The 11,638-nt window shown below is 32.7% G+C and overlaps 1 protein-coding gene across 1 annotated transcript; it reads right to left on the reverse strand.

The window, feature by feature from the left end:
- Positions 1 to 5,939: 5,939 nt before the first annotated feature.
- On the reverse strand, positions 5,940 to 10,355 carry LOC143582517 (F-box/LRR-repeat protein 17-like). The gene is made up of 11 exons (XM_077065058.1): positions 9,895 to 10,355; positions 9,682 to 9,783; positions 8,879 to 9,023; positions 8,589 to 8,773; positions 8,397 to 8,501; positions 7,771 to 7,868; positions 7,489 to 7,685; positions 7,337 to 7,403; positions 7,177 to 7,262; positions 6,978 to 7,076; positions 5,940 to 6,190 (listed from the first exon to the last, which is right to left on the reverse strand). Exons 1-11 carry the CDS (start codon positions 10,353 to 10,355, stop codon positions 6,122 to 6,124), a joined length of 1,614 nt encoding a protein of 537 aa, XP_076921173.1. The 3' UTR covers positions 5,940 to 6,121.
- Positions 10,356 to 11,638: the final 1,283 nt, after the last annotated feature.

Below are 11,638 nucleotides of genomic sequence, written 5' to 3' on the forward strand. Positions count from 1 at the left end.
TGGTCATATAATTAGGTTTTTCTATTTAGTCTTTCCATTTAACATTTTTAGCAGTTTTAAAAATATGTATTTAAAATATTGTTTTCAGCCAAGTAACTTTAGATAACTTATTAATATAGAGTCCTACTAGGGACACTCACCACACGCATCTAATACGCCGCGTTAGGGCTATACACGACGTATTAGGGTACGAGTTGACGTCCTAGCCTACAAAAGCTGAGCTAGGGTGTTAAATCGTACCCTAATACGCCGCGTATAGCCCTATACGCGGCATATTAGGTTTTTATATTATTGGAGCCCGGCTCCCCTCCCTCTCCATTCTTTCTCTTTTCTTTTTTTTTTTTTTACATCACCCTCACCCTCACCATCTTCATTCAACACAATTTTTGGTATATATAAGTGTCGTGGTTCAACCATTTATTTCTGGAGTCGAATGAGGAGGAGCCGGGTTACGCCGGAGTCGGGCGAGGAGGAGCCGGGTTACGCCGGAGTCGGACGAGGAGGAGCCGGGTTACGCCGCTAACGATCAGCCTGGCACGCCGTGGTTACCCGACTTGAACCAGGTTTCGTTTTATCTTTATTTAGTATGAAGTCGGTAGTTGTACATATTAGGACAGAGATTTGGTGACTGGTTTAGTTTTGTTATGTGAGATCAAGGGAGGCAGTTTATACTTTATAGGGACTTTTGAAAAACTAAACTATATTTAATTGTAATTTGGGTTCTGTTATGATAATAATTTGAAACTTGTCTAGGCACCTACTATATAGACACCACCTATATGAGCCTGAACAGTTTTGTGGTAACTCTAGTTCGTCGGGCCTCCCAAATTTGAACCAGGTTTCCCGTACTATTACTGTTATTGTTAAATTTTTTATTATAGTATTACTATTAAATATTAATATTATTATTAAAATATTATTGTTATTAAAATATTATTATTGTTTTTATTAAAATATTATTATTAATAAAATATTATTATTGTATTTATTAAAATATTATTATTATTAAAATAATATTAATCTAAATATATAATTATGTTATTATTATTTTAATATTATAATTATTATTAAAATATTAATTTTTATATTATTATTAGTATTAAAATATTATTATTATTAGGTACCTGGTGTACGGCAGAGATTCAGATGAGGGTGTTAGGCGCCGACACAAAAACGTTCGGAGGTACATTCTTAAAATGTATAATATAATATAATATAATATAATATAATATAATATAATATAATATAGGGTCAAGTTATTCTACAAAGGGAGACAAAAATGAGAATGATGAGAAGGATTTATAGCCACACAAAAAAACCCTTCAAAAAAAATTAAAAATAAATAAATAAAAAACCATAACTCAAAATTTAATAAAAAAACAAAAAGTAAAATCACAAAAATGTTTCCACCGTATTCCTCGTTCTTAAAAAAAAGGAACCTCGAAAAAGACACAATGTTGAGTGAAAAAGACTATTGTGTCTTTTTTGTTTATCATTGTGTTTTGTGTTTATTTTCGTCATTGATTGTGTCTTTTTTCCTTGACATTGTGTTATATTAGTCAACATTATTTTATATTTTGTTCGGCATTGTATTATATTTTGCGATTTATTGTGTCTTTTTGTAGTTATATTTGTGTCTTTTGTTCATTTTCGTCATTATGTCTTTCTTCTCTACATTGTGTCTTTTCGGTGGTTTTTTTTGGAACGAGAATGATGAGGGAAACATTTTTGCTTTTTTAATTTTTTAATTTTTTATTTATATTTTGAGTTATATTTTTTTTATTAATTTTTTGGAATTTTTTTAGGGGTTTTTTGTGTGGCCACAAATCCTTCTTACCCTTCTCATTTTTGTCTCCCTTTGTATTTTAACTTTTCCCATATAATATAATATAATATAATATAATAATATAATATGATAATAACATAATATTATGTTATTATTATATTATATTATATTATATCAAACAGGTGCTAGTTATGTTGGTGGGTTTTTTTAGAAACAGCCACCAGTTTTGTCTTATTATGTTTTTTTTTTCATTTTTTTTCTTTCTTTTCTTTTCTTTCGTTATTATTATTGTTATTTATGATTATTATTATTAATATTATTTATTTATCAATAATATATTATTATTCGAAATTTGGCAAAGGGCGTTTGGTTGCATGGCTTATATGGGAAAATTGACATTGGGAACCGAACTTTCAATTTATTGGCTGGTTTCATTATGGGCATCTTGAATCAGTTACAGCGCTTACTTGGGAATACTAGCATTTCCAAATGAACTTTCAATTTCTTGGCTGCTTTCATTATCGACATCTCGAATCTGGCTCTTCGATTTCTTCAAACTCCAACTGTCTTGACCGTCGGCCACCACCACCAATCGTAGATGTCTTCACTTCAACACATATACGTTGTCACTAAGCTTAAGCTTAATCTTATTATTATTTTTATGTTTAGAAGGGGGTATTATAAGTTAATCATCTTGTGTATATTAAGAATTATCGGCTTGTGTGTGTGTGTGTGTGTGTGTATAACTCTTATACTAACAATGGTGTTTAATATTCTTGTGTAGTAGATGTGCAGTATAAGAATTCATTGCTCCAACATAACCAGCACCAGATCGAGATATTAGTTTGATGAGTTTGAATCTCTCGGATCCGCGGTATCCGCTAACGGTAGCAATAATGGAGTCCATAATTTGAATAGTGAACTGGAAATTCGGTCATTGTTCCAACATAACGAGCACCAGATTGAGATATTAGTTTGGACTTACCTTAACCGGTTAACACATTTGCTGACGTGGATTTAGGTTCGGTGTTGATGCTAATATTAACACGTTTGCTTACAGCTTTCATTATCACGGGTGTAAGCAAATGTGTTAATATTAGCATCAACACCGAACCTAAATCCACGTCAACAAACGTGTTAACCGGTTAAGGTAAGTCCGAACTAATATCTCAATCTAGTGCTTGTTATGTTGGAGCAATGGCCGAATTTCCATTTCACTGTTCAAATTATGGACTCTGATATCGCTACCGTTAGCGGATACCGCGGATCCGAGAGATTCAAACTCATCAAACTAATATCTCGATCTGGTGCTGGTTATGTTGGAGCGATGAATTCTTATACTGCACATCTACTACACAAGAATATTAAAACAACATTGTTAGTATAAAAGTTATATATATATATATGTGTGTGTGTGTGTGTGTGTGTGTGTCTAAGCTGATAATTCTTAATATACACAAGATGATCAACTTACAATACCCCCCATCTAAACATAAAAATAATAATAAGCTTAAGCTTAAGCTTAGTGACAACGTATATGTATTGAAGTGAAGACAACTACGGTTGGTGGTGGCCGCCGACGGTCAAGACAGTTGAAGTTTGAAGAAATCGAAGAGCCAGATTCGAGATGTTGATAACGAAAGCAGCCAAGAAATTAAAAGTTCGTTTGGAAATGCCAGTTTTCCCAAGTAAGCCTTGTAACTAATTCAAGACGCCCATAACGAAACCAGCCAATAAATTGAAAGTTCGTTTCGCAATGTCAATTTTCCCAAATAAGCCATGCAACCGAGCGCCCTTTGCCGAATTTCGAATAATAATATATTATTGATAAATAAATAATATTAATAATAATCATCATAAATAACAATAATAATAACGAAAGGAAAAAAAAGAAAAAAAAACATAATAAGACAAAACTTGTGGGTTTTTCTAGAAAAACCCACAAATACGCCGCGTATAGCTCTATACGTAGCATGTTAGTCGGTTTTTTAGTAAATCAAGGGGTGGCTGTAGAAAACCCGTCAATATATTGTTCTTGCTTTTAAAGTATAATATAATATTTATTTTCAAGACTTTCGAAAACGAAACAAGATCAAAATCTTACATCTTATCTTACAATACTAATAAAAGAAAATGTTGAAGCTTAGGTGTCAAGCCCACATTTCACCTAATTCCTAATCTCCCATCTCCTTCGTTCTAGCTATACATGGGTCATGGGTCAAAACAATTTTGTCAAATGGGTCATAACATAGTTTGGATTATATTCATTATTGAATCAATTGTCATTTTCATACCTAATGTTTGACCAACTACACAACTTTAATACATTTTTTAAAATTTCTTGCAAATCAACATCTGATGTTTTCAAAATCATGTTATTTTAGTATTTTTCGTTAACCCTGTTTTTTTTTTTATTAAGTCTATAGTAAATTAATTCACAAGTTTTTTGAGAATCACAAGTGACATAGCAGACCTTATTTATTTTAATCATTTGACAAAACACATTTAATACACAGGTTCAAAAGCTAGTTATTAGATATTTAATTTCTTCATATCCGCACCAAATTACTTGTCGCTAAATTATTAACTCTCATGTTAAGCCAGTTGTTGTGAGGCTTTAACAGGAACGGAAAAGGTGATGTGGCATGGTAACGAAGCTTTAACACCGTGTGAGGGCGTTAATGCCCATGCTATAAACAAGGAAATGATGACGTAGTAACGTGGCTTTAACAAGGAAATGGTGGGTCCCAAATGTTTTAACAACAAAATTGTGGGGATTTAACGTGATAGCGGAGCTTTAAACAACACCACGGTGTTAGGGGCTTTGATAGAGACCGATTCGAGATGATCAATCTCCCGATAGACCCTTAGAGTAGGTTAAGCTCCAAGAACAAGAAAGAAGAAGAGAAACCGGAGTTGAAATAGTTTTCTGATATTTTTTTTCTTAAACAAAAGACATAAAAATAATAAAAAGATAAACAATAAGGAACACAATTAAAGTATAATAAGGAAAGCAAATAAAAGATAAGCATAATTAATATATATTAAACTTTATTAATAGATAGGATCGTATCAATTCCTCCGAATCGTCCTTGTTGTCAAGGACGAGATGATTTTGCCACGGTGGTCGCCATTTGGCACGTCCCACGGCATTTGGTGCGGTTCAGTACATGCAATATTCGTCTTAGTAACATGGTGCAGCGTCACGGAAGCACTAGGTCTTGGAGTTATTGATGCCTTCTGCATGTAAAAAGCCTTGATAGGAAACATGGGTAGCAAGTGTGAGAATCCATGTCCATGGAAGGCATCAATTGTTGTGGATATTGCACACTTTTCTTTTTATGGAAACATAGTTAACCTCTTTTGGTAGGGGTGTTTGTGTTGTCTTAGGTCCACCGATTGGCATGAGAATAAAGGGGTTTGACCTTTGCAACAACTATTGGCGGTGGTATTATGGTTGTTGGAGTTGGCATGGTGACTGTGATTGATCCGACACGGTAGTAAGTTTGGTGATGACGACTGCGAAGGATGTGATGGAAGTGTGTAGTGCTTCGATTTGTGCGGCTCGTTGAGCGGCCATGATAACATTATGGTGCAGCAATCGATCGAGTAGCTTGACCATGATCAAGTCGCACGCGGTGAAGGAGGCATGAGTAATCTAATGAAAGCACCAAATTGATACAGACCGATTCGAGATGATCAATCTCACGACAGACCCGTAGAACAGGTTAGGCTCCAAGAACTAGAGAGAAGAAGAGAAACCGATTTGGGACAACTTTTCTTTTTATTTTTCTTAAACAAATCCTTAAAGATTATAATATATAGGAAAACCAAGATGTAAAAATAGAAAAAGATAAACAATAAGAAAACACAATTAGAATATAATAAGGAAACCAAATTAAAGATAAACTTAATATATATTAAACTTTATTAATATATAGGATCATATCATGCTTGTTAGTTAAAACCCTAGTGTTTACATTACAATGAAATGACGCTCTAACTTGACTTTCAAAGCCCCACAACAAATAGCCTTAGACTTAACTTTGATTGTCTGATACTCTGATTCAACTGATATCAGTTTATAAACAAACATGGAAATAACATACTGAAAGCACATTCAAGTTAGAGCAGATATTAAAGTTGCATTTTTAATATAATGAAAATGTGAAGTTAACATAAGTTTTTTTAACCCTAACTTCATAACAAATCAATTTTATAACACACATGAAGCATCCACCCATGAATGGTATCAAAGTTGCATATTTTATAACATACATCAAACCTTATATAGTTTAAGGTTTCACAGATAATAGGTCGACAACCTACATGTTATTATTCGGCTTGCACGGTGCACCTTCTTCGCTTTCTAACCTCCCAACTGTTTTTGTCACAATCCGGTAACTACGACAAACACAACATAGAAAAACAAGTTAATAATTCATTCCATAAGGGTGCTTTAAGATTATTGCTAATTATCTTTTAATCCTTTTTATACAACTATAGTAATGGAAAAGTGCAAAGCCCCGTACATTAGTCAAGCCGGTTCATGAGCTACTCAAGATCAGCTGTTAAAAGCTTTGAATCAACCCGAACTTAAACAAGCTCGGGCCTATTATTTATATAATATATATTTAATCTATTAAATATATAGTTATATAATAATACATATTGTATATCAAATTATGATAAAAATGTCTAATTAATAAATATTGTAATAAGTAAAATTATAAGTAAAAAATATAAAAATTACTAAAAATGTATATAAATTAACTAATAAACAAAAAATAAGCCAAGCTCAAGCTTGTAAAAAACGATTACTGAGCTGAAGCCGGGTTTCTCTTATCGAGCTGGCTCGTGAGCCTAAACGAACGCACTATTTATATAATTTTAATTTAATGCACTAAATATATATTTACATAATACTATTTATTATATACATAATTATGATAATATACTATATGAAACTATTCTATTTATTATATAAAATTTAAAATTAAAAATGTATATAAATTAATTAAGAAATAAACTAGCCAAGCTCGAGCATGAAACACTTGATAAATGAGCCGAGCTCGAGTTTTAAAAAAAGAGCACGAAACCGAGCTCGAGCTCTCATAACTCAAACAAGCCAAACTCAAGCTTAGTCAAGCTCAGATTGCATCACTTTATATTTTAAAAAAATTACGGCTACCTGCTGGCTAAAAGAAAATGGGATTCTAACTCTCTTTGAACCATCAGCCATCCTTTTACGAGAGTAATGGTCTTCTAACAAACCATAACCACTAGAAACCTGAAAACAGGTTCACATTTATATCAACTTCAAAAAAATCAAACTTTTATAATAAAATTTAAACCTAAAGTCTAGATATGCATATAAGCATATAGTATACCTGAGTTTGAATTGTTTGGATTAATAAATCTTTGCAACCAATGGCATGCACACTTTCCACCTTAGGACATTGCAGCACTAATTTTTCTGAAATTAAAGAATTAAAAAATAAGTTACATTCTCATAATGTTAGTTAACGTGTTATAGAAACTTATAATTACCTGGGACTAGATTTTTACAAGAATTCAGGTTCAGATCATTAAGATTTGGGCAACTTAAATACAAAGACTGCAACAATAGGATAATAAGAAACGCATATTAATTAACGTGTAGAATTAAATTTTAAAATGATAAGTATGCTTTGGAATCTTACATCAAGGCTAGTGCAACCCCAAAGGCTTAGCTTTTTTAACCGGGCATGTTTTATAAACAATTTCTGATATGTTACATGCAAATTTGAATCACTGTTTTCTTCTTCGGCTGGATATTGTGCATCTGATTCACATATTGTCATACCACAATCCATGAGTTCCAAAAGAGGCAATTGAGCTGTGGCAAATTGAATACCACCTGCAGATATTGTTGATTATCAAATAAGAAAATGAATTATTCATTTATTACACAGCATGTATTGCATTATGGATTGAAAGATTACTTGATGTAATATTAGGGCATAGAGCAACAAGCAGTCTTGTTAGAGTCTCGGGAAATACATTGCATATCATCCCTAAACCGCTGTCACTTATGCTAGACCTGCGAAACATAATTTGTAACATCAAGACATAATAAGTGTCGTTTTACAGGAGTTGCAGGTCAGAACAGGTTCTAAGCAAAATGGATATGGGTTCAATATACAGGCCGTTTTACAAAAAGTATCAAATTGGTTCGGGTAAAAGCGCGTTTGATCAAAATGGAATCGGGTTGAAATGAGTCATTTTAGACAGAAAAATAAAAGAAGCCCACCCCCACCCAACTCCCGTCTTATACAGTTGACTAATTTGTGTAGACCGAATTTGAAATGTTTAACTCATTTAAAGTAAACCAATTTGACATGTTGACCAATTTAAGGTGACTCGGGTTGAAATTAGTCATTTCAAAAAATAAGTAACCCACCCCACCTCTGTTTAGGTCCATTATCTAATTTAAGGGGACTCAAATGAACATATATACAATTTAGTTTTGCCCAAATTAACCCATTATTTGAACAACGGGTCATGATTGCCACCTATAGTATGTATAACCATGGTTTAAAATTTATTAAAAAAAACAAGTAATACTTACCCACTGAGGTCAAGTAACTCAAGATTTGAGTATATTTTAGAAATTGCTACAACTGATGCATCGGTAATTTCTGATCCAAGTACAAGTGATAGCATACGCAATCCCCTAAAATAAACGAACAAAAAGGGTCATTTCAGTTGGATTTTATGAATATTGGCATTAGAAACATAATAAAATTAAAACTTTTAATACCTTAAATGTGCAGCTGTGAGAGAAAGCACAACAGAATGAGAGAGATGAAGAGAAGCAATGTGAATATTTTTTAATTTAGGGCAGCTTCTTCCAAGGCCATCCATCATAGACGTAAGGTCAGTGCTATCGTTTTCTTGGCGGGAGAAATCAAGAGAGATTTCATTTAAATTGGGGAGATTGAAAACCTAAGTAAAATTTGAATAAATATAAAGATGAACATCAAATATGATTACAGTTGTTTATTAAAAGAGCCATAGAACATAACTAAGAGTAACTTCAAAGATGCATACCATCTTTGAAAGTGAATAAAGATCTGAAAGCCATAGAGTAGAGAGTGTGTTGGAAGTGAGTACAAAAGATCCAAGATTAGAACACCCCTCGATTTTAAGAGACGTGAGACAACGTTTATCAGCAATGAAACGACCCAATTCATCCCTAGAATAAACAAAATCATATTCAGAGGCAGATAAATGCATATAATGATCTAATGTAACAAGCCAAATGGATTTTCAGTCATCTTAAATTGGAATTGCATAGAGAATTAAACCCTAAAATCATATGTATAAACAGAACCACATTCGGTAGCATATACATAACAAACCACAATATTTTTCATAGTCTGTAATCGAAAAATGTTCCAAAAGACAGTGTACAAACAAACAGTAAATTTTAAAGCGCATCTTAATTCAGACAAATTTATTCACTCACAATTACATTAGAATAATTAGGCAGTTCATACAAACCTATAATGATGCTGATAAGAAATTTTGTTTTAAAACAAGTAAAATCGGATTAACATGCCTATATTAATAAGACAAAGATTCTTAAATTATATGTGTCTAATATTTAGATAAATGAAATGCTTATAATATAATATAATTGATAAAATGTGAGCCAATCTATCAAATGCCAAACTTAAAAAAAAAGGCTGAAGATTACAGTCTGTAAATCAAAACTGCAATGCAAATAAACAAAATTCAACCCAAAATCCATTAATCCAATCAAGCCTTCAATAATTAAGCTCAATTAATAACACATTTGCCTTGCAATATAAATCCAACAAACAGAATAACAGATAAGCTAGTAACGATACCCGGTAGTCCGATTGAAAGAGCCTTCACACATAGAAATCTCCAGCGATTCGAGATTCGGACAAGCAAACGCAATACAAGCCAGCATAGTAGAATCCATGTCACTGCAAAATAATAACTAATTACTCAAACTATTATTTCCATCAAAATGCGTCGTTGACTGGTCAACGTTACCCGATCGGACTACAAAACCCTAGATCTGAAAGGCTTCGAACCTTCGCATAATAAGTGACAGTCTAACAAGAGACAAACACTTCTGTAAAACCGATCCAACATATCCGACTTGAGTATTAACCGGAACCCTAAGCCGAAGCTCCTCCGCAGCTTTCCAAATCCTCTTCGACACGCCTCGCCATCCGGTACACACCTTCGCCGCCGTCAGCAACGCCGGCGGCGGCAACCTCCTCATCACCTCCCACAAGCACCTCACCGGCAGCTTACCAGATCCAATCTCAACATCCTCATTCTCATCCACATCCATATCCTCAAACGATAACGCTCGCCTGAGACTCACGTTAACCGATCGAACAGCACTCGCCGGAGATGGAACGTGGCACACGTGTCCTTTCTTGGGTTGGCCGCAACGGCCGCAGTTGTAGTTGCCGCGGGGCTTTGCTGTTTTGGAGATGGAGTCGGCTATTGTGGGCGTGATGGGATGCGGCTGGTGGCCATACATTTGGAGCTAGGGTTTTGGATTCAAGAGTGAGAAAGTTGATAACAGCATAAGGAAATGAGGGATTGAGAAATAGAACAAGGTTGGGGCGGGAGTGAACGAATAATTCGCGCCTTTCATTTTAAACTAGTAAATAAATTAATTAAAAGCACGTGAGGTACTTTTTTTTTCCCCTGGCGCCTGCAAAATTATGCAAAAGTAGGAAGATGTTAAAATGGTAACAGTGGCTTCTCTAAAATTTGTGAGTAATTCCCTATTTTGAGAGAGACGGTTAAAAGTGGTTATCAGAGGATGAGAGAGAAAATGTTATTATTTATGGTTAAATTTGGATAAACACAATGTTTACTTTTATAATTTTTTAATGTTTTTAAAACTGGTTGTGAGTGATGGAGAGAGAATATATAACGATAAAAGTATAAAAAAAATATTATTTAATTGAAAATAAAAGAGAAAAGATGATGTTTTTAGTGTAATTATAGAGATGGAGATAGAGAATAGACTGGGAATGTTCTATGATTGTTGAGTTTTGACTAGTAAACGGAATTTAATTCTTTTAAACGTTTTTATCTATGTAATTAATGTAAAAGATAAGGGAATGAATACTTGTCTTAGCTAATTAATAGACATTAAATTCAAGATAAAAAATTTTTAAATTTGAAAATACGTAATCAATAGTTGATCAAATCAATTTGGATATTAAGTTGTTAAATTGTTAAATTTTTTTGGTTCTTAATTTAGGTACAAATTCTTCTACAAATGGAGACAAAAATGAAAATGACGAGAATAATTTATAGCCACACACAAAAACCTCTAAAAAAGTTAAAAATAAATATATAAAAAATCATAACTCAAAATTTAATTAAAAAAAACAAAAAAAGTAAAAACACAAAAATGTTTCCACCGTCTTCCTCGTTCTTAAAAAAAACACAATGTTGAGGGAAAAGATCATTGTGTCTTTTTATTTATCATTGTGTTTTGTGTTTATTTTCGTCATTTATTGTGTTTTTTTTTCTTGATATTGTATTATATTACTCAGCATTGTGTTATATTTTGTTTGGAATTGTGTTATATTTTGCGATCTATTGTGTCTTTTTTTAGTTAAATTGTGTATTTTGTTCATTTTCATCATTGTGTCTTTTGTCTTTGCATTGTGTCTTTTCAGCATTTCTTTTTTTTTCGAACGGGAATGACGAGGAAACATTTTTGTTTTTTTAATTTTTTTGTCTTTTATTTATATTTTGAATTATGATTTTTTTATTAGTTTTTTGAAATTTCTTTTGAGAAGT

Source organism: Bidens hawaiensis, unplaced genomic scaffold, assembly GCF_021521415.1.
Source record: "Bidens hawaiensis isolate Kalapana, Puna unplaced genomic scaffold, B.hawaiensis_p1.1 tig00031772_1, whole genome shotgun sequence".
NCBI lineage: Eukaryota > Viridiplantae > Streptophyta > Magnoliopsida > Asterales > Asteraceae > Bidens > Bidens hawaiensis.